The following is a 19,185-nucleotide window of genomic DNA, read 5'->3' as shown; positions in this document are numbered from 1 at the left end:
CTGAAAGTTTGTATTAGTGAGCTGTTTTCACCGAAACATGGAACGGACAAATGGTATCTCAAAGATGAAAACACAAGCCAGAGGCTGCACATAACCACAGATGTTCCAGACTGCAAATGCGTTTCTTTAATGGTTACCAAGGATGTATCAGTTTTAGCTGAGGATGCAAGAAATTTAAATCAGAAAATCAGTGAAGAAATTAAGCAAAACATTTAGAACCAAACTCCTCATGTAACTATGTGCTTTCTAGAGGACAAAAATGTTACCTCACAAGCAGCCATTTTGTAAAAGCATTACTGTTGCCTCTTCTAAAGGATGGATTCCCGTCTCCTGGTCCAAAACATTCAGCTTAAAAAGAGTAACATCAGTATGCCTTGGCCATGCGCTGACATTTTACATGTAAGTCTTCCTGCCCACACTGATTTTCAAATGTTTTCCTTGGTAACAGTTTCTACCCTGAGCCTTCAGCTTTCTCAGAGTTTACCATGAGTCTGTTCTGGGGCAAATGCCCCACAATATATCCCCACATTCACTATTTTGGGGAAGCCCAAGTTGATGAGTACTCACACACGGCCATAGCACTGCTAAATGGAGTCAGATGGCAGAGCAAGATGTGGTACTAACTCACTGGTTCAGCGAGGATTTTCACTAAGTGAATTTCACTCCTTAGCCAGCAGTTTGTTATTTCACCTGGATCCAACAGAAAAGGTTGGATTCTATTAGTTGCGGTAAGATAAGGGTGTGACTTCCAAATCCTATTATACATAAAGAATGAAAACCAATTCCCTTGGCCTTGTTGAGAAGAATAGCTATTTTTGACATTGCAATTCATTTTTAGACACCTTCTGGAAACGAGAGACAACCTATGCAAGGAATTAGATTTTTTTTAATTTTTTTTTAATTATTTTTTAATCAGAAGCTGAATATGAGCGCAAACCAAGAACTTCTGGATGTTTATCCCACTCTGGCCATTCTCAGAAGAATGCAAACAGCTTTCCTTTATTCTTCAAATTTATCTCTTCCCTGAAAAGGTAATAAATTATCCCAAAGCCCAGGAAAGACTTTTATTAAATAAGGCCTCATTTCCATCATCTGTAAAGGAATGGATTTACTAGTGAGATTTTCCCCCTTCAAAAAAAAAAATAAAACCACATTCCTGCCTTGGGAAATGATCTAAGTTCCTCAATGCACAGTTTCAAAGGATCCCAAATAAAAATGAAAAATACTTAATTGAAGGGGGAAAGAGGAGGAAAACTTCCAAATACCTTCCCCGTGGTGAAGCAATGAATCACACACGGATACCTGGAATACTTTATAGAGAAGATATTTACCCAGGGCATATCAGCTTTAGCTGGGGATGCAATAAATTTAATTGGGAAAGCCAGTACAGGTATTAAGTAAAACATTTAGAACAAGACTCCCAATACACCCAGCCACACCCTAGGTTCAGAGAAAGAGTGGCCTGGATCCAGGGCGTCAAAAACTTCTGCTTCAGCAAGGAGAGCTTGCACCGGCTTGCTTTGAAAAAGAAACCTACTTATCAAGTTTATCACACAAACAAACTGACCACAGTGTAATTTCCAGATGCTGTGCTTCCTTATTCTCTTTATCCTCACCAGCCAAGCAGTACTGGGAAGAGATTTCACCTAGGGCTACTAGACAAAATTCAAAAGGATCCACTGGAATTCATTTGCAGAACTACAAATGACAATAAAAACAATCAGTGAGTGAGATTTAGAGAGACAGATTGTAAGAGAGCACACATAGTATTGCTTTTACTAGCTGCATGAAAAAAAAAAACACAAGCAAGAAACATCCTATGGAAGTCCAAAGGGTCTTAAATTTAAGACACACTCCAGTCACTGCATAATTATGTACAGATTACAGTTTAGATCATTAGCAAGTTTCATGCCTCCATTATTTTAACTGAAAGCAGAAACTCATTTTGCTGATAAGCTGTAACTAATTTTTAATAGTTCTTTGTGAAAATTTGTCTCCCTTTTCTAAAACAGTGCTAGGTAATGCATTGTAAGTAGTTACTGAAAGCCCTGAATGTCACCTCCACCCCAAATTGTATGTGTTACTTTCCCCCAGGGAAGCTTCTGAGGAACAATCATGACTTCCATGGATTTCCACTAAGAAAAGAGAAAGAAACCCAAGCCATCAGAAATCCTACAGGCAGAATATATATCTTGTAGGAAAATTTTAATTAAAAAAAAAAAATCACTTCTTCAGCAAATATTTGATGATACAACTTGGAAGTATTGCCACCACACTGCAGCTCTGAAAACGCTTATTATAAATCTTCCTTCTCCACACAATGGTAACAAGAATTAAACATATAAACTCTATGAGGAACACTCCATCTAGACTACAGTCAGCAGCCATCATTTCCCAGTTTACTGTGGGTTAAATTCACAGCTTATGCCCTTTTAAAATATACTTATCTAAAAACACTGGGACTGCACATAACTGTACCCTGTGTAGAAGAACAGAGAGTCATTGATGCTAAGAGTCGTATTGCCCACACCAGAGTTTATTGCCCTGTTTTTCCGTCAGGACTAAATCAATATACAAGCGACATCACTGTGATGCAGGGGTCAGGCAGGGTTGGTGACTCAGAATGAGCTCCCCGTGCTGGCCACAGGGTAACCCAGTATTTATGACTTCACAGTCCCCCAGTCCCAGAGAAGCAGCTGTGAAATGTGCTGGTCTCATTTGAACTCCAGCCTGATCTCACTGCCCAGCCCAACCCTCTAAGGAAAATGTAATAATGTCAAGGAAAAACCCCAACTGGATGGGACCACAGTTACCTGCTGGAAGGACATCTCCAAGCTTGGACATACTTATTTTCAGTCATCTCAGAGAAAATGCTGCTGAGGAGCTCAGCTCTTCCCACACAAGCAGGACGTCTTGGGGAAGAGGTGAATAGGTGAAGTTCTCTCCTTCTCATCACAGGGCTCACAGTTACATCTTGGCTTCTCCAAAAGACCATTCTTTTGCCTGAATTGCCCGACAAGGCTAATGTTTGCTTTGGCCTACCAGAATAACTTTCTATGGGCAGGAAGGGCTTTCTGAAGTTCGAATGATGCCATAAGCAAGTTCTGTTTAGATAAGATCATCTCAGCTTGGAACCACTTGGTAACTGGTGAAATATAGTTAATAAGGCTTGGGTATATCAAAGCCTTACAATTTGGGGGCTGATGAATATAGGCTATCCCAGTTGACCACCTAACACTGCATGAGGAGTATGGAAATAAAGAAATGCATCTGGCAAAACACAGGGTGCTGTGTAGCACTATTTCAGTCTTTTTATTTTCTACAGAGAATAAAGTGTTATTACTGCATGAGGGGAGGAAGAAGGAAAAGATACAGACTGCACAGCAGAAGACACAGCATAGATGTTGAAAACATCCTTTAAAAAGTATGCCCCTCCAGACCTTTTTTTTTGATCTTGGAATGAAATATTGCATATCAATCCATCACCCAGAAAAGGTTAAACTTATCAATAATTAATCACAGCATCATAGAATGGTTTGGGTTGGAAGTGATCTTAAAGATCACCCAGTTCCAATCCCTTGCCATGGGCAGGGACAGCTTTCACTGTGGGGTGGGAACTTTATTTGCTTTAACTATATAGCTACAGCATATGTTGGCACTCACATGCATTAGCATAGTTACTTGCTGCTTTCCATCCCCATTTGGTACCTAGATGTGAACGAAAAACTACAAGAGTATAAAAATAAGCTTCTCATGCAATTCATAACTGCGACAGAAAGAGAAGGCAGCAAAAAAGCTGTTGCTGAGCAGTTCCACCCTGCCAGATGTTTATACTGAACTTCCAGATGTTTTTTCTTGCATTTATTGCTTTGCTACAATAAGTGACTGTCTTCAAACACAGTGAGGCTCCTTTAAATCAAAACAGTTTATACAAAAAGTACCTTCACTTTTTTTTTTTAATCTGTGCCCACATTAGTTTCCAGATCTTACAGAATAAACTACATTCCTCCTTCCAAACAAAGTGGATGGTTTTACAGGCAGGCGGGAAAGTCCTAAGTGTCTGTTTAGTTCCCAGGAACATAAAGGGTAAGCAATCATGAATTCATTGTTTGCTCTCCCTATGTTCTGGGGGTTAGCTGTAGCGCTTGGCTCAACAGGCATGCCTAATTTTGGCCAAACAACATTGAGAACTCGCCCAACACGTAAGGCTAATTGGCAGGACTGGTTAAATACATATGAAAAGGCTTTCCGCTATTACTGTTAAACAAAGTTCAGTTATAAAACCTCAGTATCATAATCTTACAGAGAAGAATGGCCAAAGATGTGTATGGAGCTGTAGGGAAGAGTGTTATCCGCATTGTAAAAACAAGAGCTGACAAATTAAGAATGGGTGTTTAATCAGCATTTAGGCAAGAGAATATACAGGTTAACTCTCCAACACTAATAATCTAATCCGGTAGTTACCTACAAATGCAGGTATATAAGAACCCTTAAAGACCCTAGCCTTTCACAACTTATTCCAGGCCATGGAAATCCAGAGCAGAGCTAAGTTTTTCCAGACCTGAAATCCTTTTTCAGTGCTTTCACTCCTTCTTAAAACAGTAGATATCATCCATTTTTGGGCCAAACCTGCATTTGTTCCAGCCAAATGCATTCAGAGTCTAACATTGACTTCCATCAGGAAATGTTCAGCTTTGTCCTTAAATGTAAGATAATGTGGAGGATGGAAGAGGGGATGCCAAATTTCAGCTCTTGTTGCTGTCTGTTCCCTTGATCGCTCATTTAAATGTAACACATGGTGGTGGTGAAAGGCAAAAGTGTTACTGAGCTACAAGCTGAATCAGACCTGATTTTATGGCTATGTGCCCTATGCTGATCAGTCCTGCTTTAGCCCCTGCGCAGAGGAAAGGCACGCTCTAGAGAAAGAGTTTTATGTTCCTTGTTACTTTCGAAAGATTTCAAAAGCAGCCTTGTTAAAAGAAAAAAGGGCTCAACTATGACATCACTTCCTTCTGTTTAAAATATTTTACCCAAGGAAAAAGAAAAACCCCAAAGGGCATGAAAAAAAAAGAAACAAAAAAAAAATCTGTTCTCTGCTTCTGGCTCGTTCCTCGAATTCAGCATCCCACCCACTTATGGGATGACGCAGTGTGCCAGATCCCGACTGCTCCAGCCAGCGCGTCAAGCAGCCGTAGCCCTCCCCACACAATTACCCCTTGTCAGAGGTGGCTGGCATGCGCCCTGCACATGCTGACAGCATTGCTGCTGCAACAACTGCACCCCTTCAGGGCAGCTCTTCTCCTCTTGCAGCAAGGCAGTAAGGCACCTGGAGGCCAGGCTGTGTTAGGCAGCTAACAAACAAGAAGCTCTTTTGTCAATTTGCTCCCTCTCCTGCCTCCTGAAATGTAGTGTGGATGGAGACAGAGGAAAAGATGAACTTCTGCTTGCAGCAGTGAGGCTTTCTTTGCCTGGGAGCACAGCCAGCAGGACAACTTCAGGAAGAACCATTTATGGAAGTTTAAAAGTCAAACGAACAGTTCATTGCTGCCCAAATCACTAAGGGGTTACTTACAGATGAGCAGCATTCTAACAAAGCTCCTAAGATGAGTACTGCTTCCCTCTACCAATGCTTATAGGTTTACTCAGAGTCCCAGCTTTGTTTTTCCTTGGTTTTCAGGGCACACTTCCTCTCCAAAACGGGTAAGTGGGCTGACACGCACCAGCTCCCTTCCTCACTCAGCTAGGGAGAGGTGGGAGAGGGATCTTGATAACAAACTGAACCGCTTCCTTTCCCATCTCCACCTCTAGCAGAAAGTTGGTTTCTGCCTCAAATAGCAATGTATTACCCTGATCTTCACCATTAACAGAAGCAGGGAGTCTTTTCTGCTGTGCTATTGGGGTTTATTGATGCAGAAAAAGCCAGATTTCCAGACTGCATGAGATAAATGTTCATCAAATTGCTCCAGGCAGCCTAAGACACCCACCTTTTCTGCCTTTGCCAAAGCTGAAGCAGATAAACTTGCAGCACTGTCTACTGGCTGTGTCTGCAGGAAGGCACTTGGGGAGTATAACACTTGAAATTAAATCTTCTGCTTGTGAAATTTTTAAGCCAGACTTACAAGCAGCCCGCAAGCAATTGCAAAGCACAAGGACACTCACCTGATCAATAGGCTGACTGCACTGCCTACTCCAAGCTGAGGTAACACCTAACCAGCCCTTCAAAGTGATGCTTAGCTTCTTTTTGTTCCCCAAAACAATCTTCCACTGGAAGCATAAATTCAGTAATATGGGACGCCATTTGTCAGCTGATGACAAATAATGAAAATTTCTCGTGGTTCATCTAGCAGTCTGCTTAACACCCTGATGTACAAACATTTAACCTCCCAAAGCCGCTGCGGTTGCCCCCAGGCCCAATTCTTGGCTTCAGGCTATTTTTTTTTTCATTTATTATTAAAACAAACCCAAACAAAACCCAACAAACCAAAAACAAACCCACAGCTCTCTTCCAACCATTTTTATCTTGCAACTGTGTCTCACAGATTGTAAGGAGGTGAAAGCATTGCTGCTTCTTTACACTGTAACCTTCTGACCGACCTCCTTCTACCAAAGAAAACACACTGCTTTGGAGAACAAACAAAACCAATAAACCCCAAAACAAACCCTTTTCAAAATAATACCAAAGTGGGAGATCCAAATACAGGATGAACTGTGTCACAGTCTGGAAGTTCCTATGTTTAATTCAAAACAAATACTACAATGCCTCTCTCTGTAAATGGTACTTTATGCAGATTAGAAAAGATGCTAAACCAAAGTGTGTGCACAACACTGAATGAATAACTGCACCAGTAACAAGAAACATGGTTCTGCCTGAATTCTGAAGAAAGCTTCAATGCGTACTACCTGCAGACCTGAAAAATCCTTACTTCAAATAACCCCAGTGAGGAATCAGGGATATTAATGAACTACATCAGCAGCTAAACTTGAGTCACCTTCAGTTTGGCTAGTGCTACTTAACCTCTGGACTTGTTTCACTGTTTCCAGAACAATACCTTGAAAAAAATAAGGTACTTACAGGGGTTAAAAAAGGGCTACTTCATGTTCCTTGTACACTGTTGCAGCCATACTGGGTAGCCTGTAATCTCCCCTGTGACCTCTGCTCATAAGAGAACAGAGGAGGGTGCAGTCAGTACTTCACCTTACAGCTGCATACACACCTCTAGTCCCCATATATGCTTGGCATGAGCTGCCATGTACAATTTATTCAGTGACTATTTACTCCTTCAGCTCTGTGTTTCACTGGAATAAGCACTGGCCATTTCCCACCCACATTTCTTTTTTTAAAGTTTGAGGCAGTCTTTCACCTCAAAGGAAATACCCCACTGCTGTAGGTAGAGAAAACAAGGATTTAGTTCCAAAAAAGACAACTGCAAAATCTGAATATTCCTTTTGTCCTTAACCTCATTTTGCCTTCTGCAAGGAGGATGATGGAAGTGGGGACGGACAGATTTCCAAACCACCAGGCAGTCAGGAAAGTTTTTACCCACCACTATAGCCTCCCTCCCAAAACTCAAACATTCTTTTCCCAAAGAGGAGAGCAATACATGTAGGAATAAGACTTCTCAATGGCTGAACAGGTTAGTCAACTACACAGCTCCTATTCTGGCTACAAAGCTAAGCACCAGGTCAGACAGCTAGATTTACATTCTTGAACTAAAGTATGAATTGACACTGTGATTCACATCAAATCTCTGCAATTATTCTGCTGTGTTTGTGCAGACATTAACTGCTAGAGAGCACAAGTCAAAACAGAGCAACGGAAATCAAGATGTCAAGAACTGGGGTTAAGTTTTGAGCTTTGCAGACTTTGTACAGGTGCATTTATGGACTACTAGGGTATCTTCATGATGCAGCAGGGTACTAGGATCCCAAGAGACTCGTCTTCTGTGCTGGAAGACCTCATGGGTAAGAACACAGGTTGGGACAAGCAGACAATTGGCACCATCCCTGCCTGCCTTTAACTTACTGTCATCAACGACAAACAGAACAAACTACAAAGAACATCACTGGCCAGTGGTACCCAGTATCTAGGCTGTGCTTTTGCATAAGGAAACTTGAGAGTTCCTGACAAAAACCAAATACAGCCATTTACAAAAAGACACAAATCTTCTGACTCTAAGTGTGCCATGGTATTTGCCTCCTGTTTTCCAAGCGCTGAAGCTTGGGCACCTCCTGAGAAATAAGTTCAAGCACACCAGTGCCTCACATGCTACTTTTCTAAATTAGCAAATTGGTAGATGCTCAGATGTGCCAAACATTATACACCTGAGTAAAATGTACATGCAGTCCTGCTTAACATGTGAGATCTTTTCATCAATACCCTGTAGTCCCTCATTGGTCTTCAGACATGGGAGTACGGCCTGAATGCACAGAACACCTTTTGGGTGGCAAAAAGGAGACAAGAGATACTTCAGAGGAAGACTGAGCCTTCCCTGTACTATCAAAGGTTGCAGCCATTTGGCATGTTCAAAGGCAAAAGGGCAAACACTGCACAGCATAGGATGCTCAACAGGTATTAAACCTGCATTGGTGCAAAATCCCATCACCTTACATCCTGAGGTCCTGAATTTTCATCAGTTTCACATCTAGGGCTAAGTAACCAAGTCTCTTAGACCCTCTTCCATAAATAAGCTTGACAGTCCCAACACAGTAATGAATGCTGGGGGCTCTTATTGCCCCCACCTCTTCTAATGTCTTGCAAACACTACCAACCTCTCACCCTCCCATAAGCTGGACGTGCATTACTTAAATCACCTGATAAACAGAGCGGAGGGAACAGGGAAGGCAAAGTAAACACTTACCAAGCACAATGACGACAGTCTTCAGGAGGCTCATCATGGTGTCCCTATTCCTGCGGGGTCCAGAACTGTGTCTGGACATTCTCATAGTCCTTTGGCGGACGTACCCAAAGATATGAGCATACAGGACGACCATGACCACAAAGGTGACCAGGTTGAAAATAGCCCAAAAGACCAGGTAGGAGTCACTGTAGAGCGGTGCCATGTTGGAGCAGTGAGTGATATCACAAATACAGTTCCATCCAACACTTGGTATGGCGCCCATGACTATGGCCATTGTCCAAATAACAACAATTACGACCACCACTCGCCGGTTGCTCATCCGAGTGTGTAGCTGCATTCGGAAAACTGTAATGTGCCGCTCAATAGCAATGGCCAACAAATTGGCTACAGAGGCCGTCAAGCTAGTGTCAATAAGACCCTGACGGAGAAGCCAGGTGCTTACAGTCAGTCTTCTAGTGTTGGGTCCTGTGTTGAACATTAAGTAAAAGTAGGCCAGTCCTGCAAAAAAGTCCGCGGCGGCTAAGTTGGCCATTAAGTAATAAATAGGGAAGTGGAATCGGCGGTTGACATAAATAGCCACCATGACCAAGAGGTTGGCCAGCATTATGAAGATGCAGACTGTAATCCCCAGTCCCATTACAAGCTTGCTGACAGTATTCCATTCAGTGGCTAGATATTTTCCACTTCGATTATAAAAGAAGGCAATGGTTTCATTGTAGTAGCACTGTGGTTCATTCATGGCTGTGGACTGAAAGAAAAAGGGTAAAAAAAAAAAAGAGAAAAAGAAGAATGACATCAGAACTGAAATATGATTGTCTCCATGGACAAGACATACACAGAGAGTGGGGAGTGGGACAGGAAGGGAACAAGCTTCAGAACAAATTTATTTTTTCAGACTAAGTGGCATTCCACAATTCGCAAACAAATGCTCTGAGGAGTCTACTAACAGCAGCCAGATTAGAAACAACCAGAAATGTTTCCATCTGCTCTGGGAGCTAGCATGATTCCTGATGTAGTCGTAAATTCATAGCAAATGAGCTTCTGGCCAACCAGATGTGCTGAAAAATTCACTTAAAGTGAAAGGCATGCAATTCATAATTAAGAAAAGTTAGCTCTCTTACAGGACACCTTATTTACATTATCAGTGCATAAAACTGTTGTTTGGTTGTACCACTGTGAAGAGCTCTGCAAAAAGGAGGAAAAGCTTACATTTCCCAGTAGGTTCTGACTCATTCAGATCTCCATCAGGGGTATTCCTTCTTGTCCCATCTTCAAAACTGGGAAGGACACCCTAAATTAAGACTGTCAGTGTGTTCTAAAACTAAGAATTGCCAGGGCCAGGGGCTATATCCTTAAAACGTAAAGTACATTTATAAACAATAAAAGAAGCTTGCCACTGTATTTCTATGAGCATTCTTCTTTCTCTATCAGCCACATTTCTGTATTTTGAAATAAATCATGCTTTTAAGTATAATTTGTGTGAACCAATTTATTCCAATTTGAATTGGGAGTGAGGCAATAAATCAGAAGAGTAGTATTTTAATGCTAAAAACATCAAATCTTATTTCTTGTATTAAGTACTGTTACGTATTGTCAGGGAATATGTAAATCATTTTCTTGCAGAGTACTGAGCTGAGCACAGCTATGGGTGCAACAAAGACCCATACTCTACCAGAATGTAGAACTCTCGCATAGAAGTGTTGGCTAACAAAAAAAAAAGGTTTAGTGAGTTTCCTTCCTCAATTATAATCAATTACTCAAGGTGCAATTCCCAAAAGGCAAACTGTAGGAAGAACCCCTCTGAACAACACCCTGGTTCCTTCTTTAGCATGGCTTAAAATGAGGATGTAATCATAATAATTAAAACCAAAAATGAAACAGAATAAAACCACAGAAAATACACCCACCAAAAAAGCCCTCAAGAAACTAATGTCAAAAAAAGTCTCTTTCTAAAGACACCCATGAGATGCGGCTCTGACACCCTTTTATGGCTGTGAAACTCTATTGACTAAACTTGAAGTTTCACAAGAAGAGGACCAGTTTTAGTAAGAAACAAGTAAGCCCAATGAAAGAACAGATCAACAATACTAAAAGATAAGAATTTCTTCTCATTAAAACATGCAAACAAAAACCCTATGCTTTGGACAGCTCCAATCATTCTGCAGGAAATGCTACACCCAACTTAACCTTTATGTGGAAACAAAAAATGTATAGAATTGGAAAACAGAATTAGTAATTGAACTCAAGCGAAAATAGTATCTGACAAAAATTTCCTTAAAATTATCCAAAGCTATTTCTCTTTCCCTCTGTTTGTCAACACAATTAAACTAATTCCTATGAAGCAATATCCAAAACTTTCACCAATATCCCAAATGCATTACATGACATTTAGATTTATGTTAAGGAAAAAGGTCTTTTCAGAATGATTTTACCTCCAACCTAAACATCGATTAGAAACATTTGCAGACCCAGGATAATAAAAAGCTAGAGTAAATAGTCTTTCTCAGCACAGTGACTATAAAACTTTTATTGTTCCTCTAGGATTCATCAACTCTTAGGTTAGAAACATTTCAGCCTTAATTATTTAAGAATTTTTAAAAGTTCTTCAGTAGGATCTCTCTGTTGCATAGAAAAAATGATTTATAAGGGATAGTTAACAAAGAGAAACCTAGCTACAAGACATCTGGCTTTAATTCTTTGGTTAAAGACCATGTGGTAATAACAGGTCAAGTATAGGAACCCTTAAGGGAGAGAGGAAGTCATATGAATGAATTAGTGGCCCTTATAAAAGCTTGCCAACACCTGCATTAATTATGTGAATGCCCTGCGTTTTTTCTCTCTGTAGGAATATCTACATGCAGTTATACACTCTAATTTAGAGAGGAGGTCAGGACTCCAGGATCTAGTAGACTTTCATGATCCTGAATAAATTCTCTCTTTGTCTATAAATTTATTGATGGAAATTTTTCTTGCAGATGGCTGCTGCCTATACGTAACAATCCCTGATCCACAGTTGCTCTACAGCTACACCTGGCAGAATATAATTTTTAATTCAGAAATTTGAAATGTGGTAAATCTAACTTTTTGTGCGTCTTTGTTTTGCACATCAGCTTAGAATGTGAATTATCCTTCCATTTTGTAATCCTGATTTTATTTTGTAACCCCAGTTTTTATCCCTCAGCTTTTTCACATGAAATCTGACACAGATATGATTAAAAACAAACAGTCTCAATCACAAAAAGCCAAGCCAGGGCTGAACATATGCAATGCACATAAGAACATGTAAAACAGTATAGAGTCTGATTTGTTAAATTTCAAAGCATGACAGCGCTTGAGCAATCTTGGAGGAATAGCATGAGGCTCATTAGCTCCTCTGATTTTGAAGACACAGGAACAAAACACTGTTCACATAAGGGATTTGAGAAGTTTTGTTTTTTAGAGTGTGCTAATCTAAAACCTGGGATTGCCTTTAAAAGATTTTTTTCAGTCCCAAGGGAAAGAACGGCAGCAGAAGAGACTGCTGACAAAAGTTCAAGCAGGGGACTTCCCAGATGATCAGCTTTCTTGCATGCCAATGTATATATTACAGGAAGGTTTTGACCTCCCAGGTCATGAACGTACAAATCCCAAGGCATCACATTTACCCCTACTGCTGCTATCTGACTGGAAAGGCTCAAGCAGCAGGGCAACACAACATATCTCTGAGTACTGAAAGTGTTAACATACCATAATGGGATATGCAAACGGGCAGACCCATCCCTTTCTTCTGGCCCTGCAGGAAAAGGGGCAGGGAAGTTTATATTTTAATTTCCTGAAGTTTCACTCAGTGTGTTTCATTGCCTGGGTAAGCCAGATGTGCAGTGCCCTGAGATTTACCTCATCCATTTAGTATATCTCAACAGAAGTTTAAAACAAACTGAGTTGCAAATTGCCCATGTTAACTAAACCTCTAGGACATGTCTCTGTAGAAAAAGAAAACATCTGAATTATGAACCAGCAAGACACATAAAGCAAAATGGAGTAATAGCAGGCTAAAAGCAAAGCCTCCTCTAATCATGTGAGGTTGACTGAATACTCAAGATATGGCTGTCCCAAACCAAAGAACAAGAAAATCCTGAGTACATGGAGTTAAATCTCTTAATATGATGAGACACAGTAATAACCACAACACAATACACACAGGCCAGGAAATCCCATACCAGGACTTAGTAAATAAAACTCACTCTGCTTCTACTGTCAACACATAGTCATGCTGTAGCCGGAATACCACCTTGTCACTGGCTTTCCAGCTGCTATCTGCTACACTTGTCCTCTTGGCTCCTCCACTCTGGTGGTAAGAAACCATGCCAGTGAGGTGGCAGTGGAGAGACTGGAAGAAAAGCTTGTGTAAGCAATTTGCCAGTGTTTCATCCTTGATTCATCACGCTGCTGCCCCAAGTCTCCATCAGAGCTTGAGGAGTGAGGTGAAGATTTGGATTTAAGGCAAGGAAGAGCTTGCCCATGGGACTTCCTTAGGTAAGCAGCCTCTTATTGTCTTGACCGGAGTGAAGAAGCCACTGTTTGCCTGGAGAGGGAAGGTGAGAGGGGATCTCTGGGTCCTGCCAGCTTGGTGCTGAGTGACAGCCCACCTGGACAGGGCTGTGCATGGAGAGATGCTTAGGGTGTAAAACAAATACCAAGTGATGGATTCTGTCTAAACTAAGCATTTGTTAGCACAAGGTGCCTCAGGGGCAAATGATCAGTTTACAAATCCTGCTGCAATCAGAGTTTGCAGAGATCCCCAGTCCACTTAACAAAAAATATTAAAGAGAAAAGGACCCCCTCCCCTCCGGCATTCATGGGTTCATTTATTTCTCACTGAGAGAAACAGAGAACAGAGCTGAGCATTCTTAGAATACTAAGGTCTGACTTTTACAGAGCTTTTAAGACTTGGAAGCCACAAAAATGATTCCATATCCAAGAAAACTCAAAAAAAAAAAATTAACCCTAAGCTCTCCAAACATAGTCTGCTCCTCTCATTTTTCATTTACTGAACTAACCTCGACACGCTGCTGATTTCTTACTGAGAACACAGACAAGAGATGAAAACCAATTTATCTGGCAAGGAAGGAATACAACCATTTTCCAAACAATGAAATGCCAACTACAAGCCAGAGACCTCAACTTTGCAGGAGTCATGCATTTTGCCTGTGCTCTTCCTAAAGTTTGAGAGACTCTGAGGAGGCTCATGATATCCAAGATGAGTTTTTAATCATCAGGTAGCTACCCTTGGATCCCCAAAACAATATTTATCATTGTCAGTGTCAGCCAGAAATCCAAAAACATTTCAGAAGAAATGCAGACTTGGGAATGGTAGGACTCCCAAACAGGAATAGGTGCCTTAAAGCTTTACATTTACTGCAGCAGCGAATGGAAAAGCAGTAGCACTGCTTTAAGTTTATGTAAATACTCTGAAGTTTACCAACATACCAGGAAGGCTTGAGCTGAAAAACTTTAGGGAACTGCCAACTTCAAAATCCCCAAATAAGGGTACTAATTAAGAAAATCTTTAAAATAAGCATAAGCAAGGAAGTATAGGAATAATTGAATCAATATGTAAATACTTTATCAACCCACAACTGCAAAACTGTGGGCTTTATAAGAGTAAAGTTGTAACAGATGAGAAAAAAATTCCAATTTGCAACAAAAATTTCTCCATTACGTAACGAAAAGCACAAACTATCATTCAAGCTGCAGAATACAAAAGAAACAAGATGTTTAAAAGTAAAGGGGAAAGTCAGTATTTCATTTAAAGATAAAAATAGCAGCTGAAGAGGCATTTAACCGAAATTTAAGACAAAAAAAAAAAGTCACAAAACAAGGGTCCCAATACATTATAGCCTTATGCCTGCTCTGCCTCATATACAGATATAATTTTATCTGTTCAATGAAAGTATGGAACCCTACCACCAAGATACAATGGCTTCATACATACGTTTTTCCAAAATGCATCTCCTAAAATAATAATTCAATGGATTTAAAGAAAACCTCGTATGATGAGATATGGTTTAGTCACAGCAGGCAATTTTTTCATTACACTGAACTCATTTTGCACTTCACATAGCTGAAAAGACTACCAGAAATGGAACCAAGAAGTTATTTGCCTCCTACAGTTTATACCTGGAAAGGGTAACCCAACATATCTAGATACTCAGTGTACCAAAGAAAGAGACCCAGTTACCAGCAACACTGGAAAAAGAAGCTAAACTTCTTTTTAAGCAGAAGTTAAACTGCTGGAAGGTATAATTCTCAAGTGACAGATCCTGTTGGAAATTATGATTATGACCTCCACAGATTGTCTATAAAATCAGGGAGGGTGTTCACCTTAGTGCTTATTCACTGTTGACTACTACAAAGGCAAATTCAAAGATAGCTTCTGTGGGCTAAAAATAGAATGGGTAAGAGAAGAAAGTCCAGCTTACTCTAAAAATACCTTTCTTCTGGAAGATGCCTGGGTTGCTAACTATTAGGTCTGAAATACCATCAACAGATTTTCAGGATAGATAAATCATGAGCCATGCAATTCACTATGTGGACACCAGAGGATTAGTGAAGAGCCATGATGGTCAGGAGCATACTGAAGTGATCCAGCAGGACCCTAGATTACCACCTCTCTGGTTTAAACCTTTTCCACTTTCTACTGCTGTAGAAAGGAAGTGTGCATATACATGCAGTCTCTTTCACTGCATAATTCTGCAAGCAAAAGAAGATATAGGAAATTGAAAAGCTAGAAGAATTAGAAAAAATATCTTGGGAAAGACAAAGAGTGAACTCATCCCTCCGGCAACCTACCCAGTAATTCAGGCACTGCTATACTGTTGCTCCTGTTTCACAGATACAGCATTTTCAGACGAGCTGCATCTCTCACTAGAACTACCTATGTATTCTGACGAATGCTTTCCAGTTCAGGAGGAAATGAAGACTGTTTGAATCAGGGCAGAGTTCTACATCATCACAACCCCCTTTACATTGCTAGGATGACTTAAACACTGATTATCAAAGATTTGTTCCCAGACCACAGAGTACTTCTCTGCTTCCCCATCTCCGCCTTCCAAGCTTATCTCAAAGGGAGGGAATCATTGCAATGTGAAGGTACTGAAAATATAAGGTAATTGGTTTTCCCCCTAAGGGAGATGCAATCAAGCATGTTGAGCCCAAATGTCCCATACAGAGTACAGAAACAGCTTCTTCAAAGCTCTTCAAGCTTCATTTTCTTCTGGAGGCGCTTTCATGACAAGCTGAGCTTCAGAGACTTTAGCCAGACATGGGTATAAGCTCACCTCCTGGCTTTCCAGGAGACACATGAAGGCAATTATATTCCATTATCTAATTTAGTGACTGAAATATAAAAGGTGACTGACACCTTTTATGCCTGCAAAAAACAGCCTGTGTCATGATGTAGTTTTCTCCACTATCTCACCCAGTTCATTCCCTACTGCCTACCTGTCTTATCCTCAACCTGAACATCATAGCCACACATCTGACCTGCTATGAGTCCTTGAAAGCTGCTGTTCAGGACAGACCAAAGAGCCCAGGCCCAGAAAAAGCTTTCTGCAGGGAGGCACAGCACACAGTCCCTTACCTGTGACACTTTAGAAGCCATCAGAGGGAAGAAATAGTAGAGAAAAAGGAAAAAAAAAAATCCACAACTCTAACAAGAGAATTTCTGCTCATAATGAATAGCAACACGCATCCTTTGGGCACAGTTTGGTGATTAGTGAACCAAGCTGGGAATTAATTCTTGGCTCCAGCAGCTGAAAGACTGGCCTTTTATGCTGAAAAGATGTTGCAGGCTATTTGGGCAACTTCCATCTCCAGGGCACACCTTCCATCTCTCCTCACCAAGCAAACCAGGAAAGTGAGCACTTTGGGAGAGTTTAGCCTACAAGAAATATGCTTATTCAAAATTGTGTTCATGAGCATAGCAAATTTCATTTGGGGCTGAAAATGGAGATTTCCAAGTGGGATAAGACTATCCTGTGTTTACCATTGCAAATAATTTTTTTTTTTGTGAAATATACATCAGACAGTTTGGGCTTCTTTTGCTACATGCACTGCTTTGTGAAATTTATAAACATAATATAGAAAAATCTTTCCTAGGACTCTGGCAACAATGGGTTCTCTGTCAGTAACTTGTTCATACAGTACTATGCAGCTGCTTATAAAGCAGTATTGGTCTATTTTGAACAAAACAAAGACATATTTTGAGGCCCTGGTAATCTCATCTAGTATACCAATTAAAAAAAAAAAACAGCATGGTGGTATTTAAGATTCCCTATGATGTCTAACTGGGTGGATGTACTTCTAATTACAAACTGTTTCTACCAGTCTTACCATTTCCATTTGTTCTCTTGTTTACCTTATTTACCACTGCCAGAGGACTGTTTTGTTAAAGAGGTTAATTTGTTTACTTACCTAGAAGGGGAAGAAAAAAAATCCCCACATTTGTCGGCTGCAGAAATTTGGGCACTAAATCTGAAATGCAAAGTGTGTTGAGCTTTGCTGGGGAAAGGGGTTACAACAGCTGTGTCTCCCCCCAGGAGTCTGCTCTCAAGCACCATTATAAAGAGGAAAAAGCTACTGATGATGACCATTCTGCAGCAAGGATAGTTTAAGTCTCTTTCACTCTAATTCAAATAAAAAGAAGGGAAAACAGAGAAGTATTCAATGGCACCAAGTGGGAGAAGTGTTTTTTGGCTCTGGTAACCACACAGCCATGAAAGGCCACTATAATGGAAACTGCTCTGGATTTCTTTTTAAATAGCTGCAAGGCAGTTATTTGAACGTATTCATTTACTTCTAGTATTTGGCTGATAGGATCCACTGCTGGCAAAAGCAAAAAGAGAATGATGAATTTTTGTTGCTTTCTTGTTTTAAGCATTTCTGAAGCACTGTTGAAGTCCCTGGTTCATTAAGCAACTGGAGCTCCTATCATTTCTTCTTCAAAGCTTTTACTGCAGAATTCATCTCACGCCATTCTCAAAGAGAAGATACGAATCACTCCACAGAGCACATTAATCAGTTTAGGTCACCACTTGTTATGTTTCCTTTTTGAAAACAGCAAAATCCTCTGGGATGCTTAATGCTTCTTACAGAATTATTTAACTTTCCACTTACTGCACTAATCAGACCAATCAAGTTTCTATGATATAACTTTGCTTATACATCATTGAGGAATGAAGTTGCCACATGTACCACAAAATATCCCCAACTTAAAAATCAGAAAGTTTTGTTATGTTTTGTTTCCAAGTGCAGCATAGCTTATCTAATCTGAAATCACTAGATTCTGCCTTACAAGAAAACTCCTCTGGAAAAAACTTAAAGCATATTCTGAAAATTTTTATTTTATTGACTTTTTGGACATATTATGAATTATGTCCTAGAACTGTTGTCCATTCCAGATTTCAGTTATGGATAGCTAAATTGCCCTGAAACTTTACTTATCCTTCACATTTAAACATGACCAAGATGCCTTAAATCTGTGCTCTTAATCACCACTTACGTTTGGCAACAGGATGCTGGGGGGAAAGAAGACGGGAGCAGAGAACTTCAAACAGCTCAATGCATAGGAAAGGTATGATTATGAAAAATATGTCGCTTCAGTAGAGGGGTCAGAAACTGCTTTTGGTATTCTTTACCTGTTGACACACTAGCAACAAGAACATTTTTAAATGGTAACGACAATTTCACATCTGGTATCAAGAAGTGACTTTCAAAAACCTTTTCAAAGTCTGAATCTTTTGTTACCTGACTCAGAAGACATATCTTGACAAAGATAAAATTTGCAATTAAATTACCAGTTACTCCCCTCATTGTGGTACCACAATGAGCATCTGTAGGATTCAAACCTAAGGTGAAACCTGTTAGGGTAGGCTTCAGGTCGCAAAAGGCCCTGCTGTGGTCTTTGGAATCCTTCCCTGTGGTAAATAAGCGCCTATTCTTGTTTGCTCTGTGCAGTTAAAGGACCGATGAAGGCAGAGGAATATTTATTACTGAGATGTATACACACATATACATCCATTTCTACAACAAAATAGATATTATTTACTTCTAAAGACTAAACTGAGTGTGAAAGAAACCAAATATCCTGGCAATACTAAACAAAAGCTTAAAGATAAGAGTTTAAAGTATAGAGCAAGATACTTCTTTTGTAACTGAGATGCTACCTAGCTCATGCAGAAGGCATGCAAGGCTACTTCCAAGTTCAAAAAAATCCTTAATACATTAGTTTCTAAATGTCTTCCACAGTACATTGTGGCATCTGCTCACTTTTAAAAGGCAAAATAAT

At 40.2% G+C, this 19,185-nt stretch overlaps 1 protein-coding gene across 2 annotated transcripts in view; it reads right to left on the bottom strand.

Annotated features, from left to right (window-relative positions):
- Positions 1-19,185, bottom strand: part of LPAR1 (lysophosphatidic acid receptor 1) — a 69,849-nt gene that overhangs the window by 27,011 nt on the left and 23,653 nt on the right. For both annotated transcript variants that reach the window (XM_057423146.1, XM_057423145.1), the window contains exon 3: positions 8,859-9,606. In XM_057423146.1, coding sequence (XP_057279129.1) covers positions 8,859-9,606 — 748 coding nt within the window. The remainder of the gene's footprint in view (positions 1-8,858; positions 9,607-19,185) is intronic.

The sequence above is a fragment of the Pezoporus wallicus genome, unplaced genomic scaffold, assembly GCF_028554395.1.
Source record: "Pezoporus wallicus isolate ANWC-B61680 ecotype Strahan unplaced genomic scaffold, APGP_CSIRO_Pwel_v1 contig_7243, whole genome shotgun sequence".
NCBI lineage: Eukaryota > Metazoa > Chordata > Aves > Psittaciformes > Psittacidae > Pezoporus > Pezoporus wallicus.
Note: the sequence above shows the minus strand (reverse complement) of the source record. Positions and strands in the feature narration are given on the sequence as shown.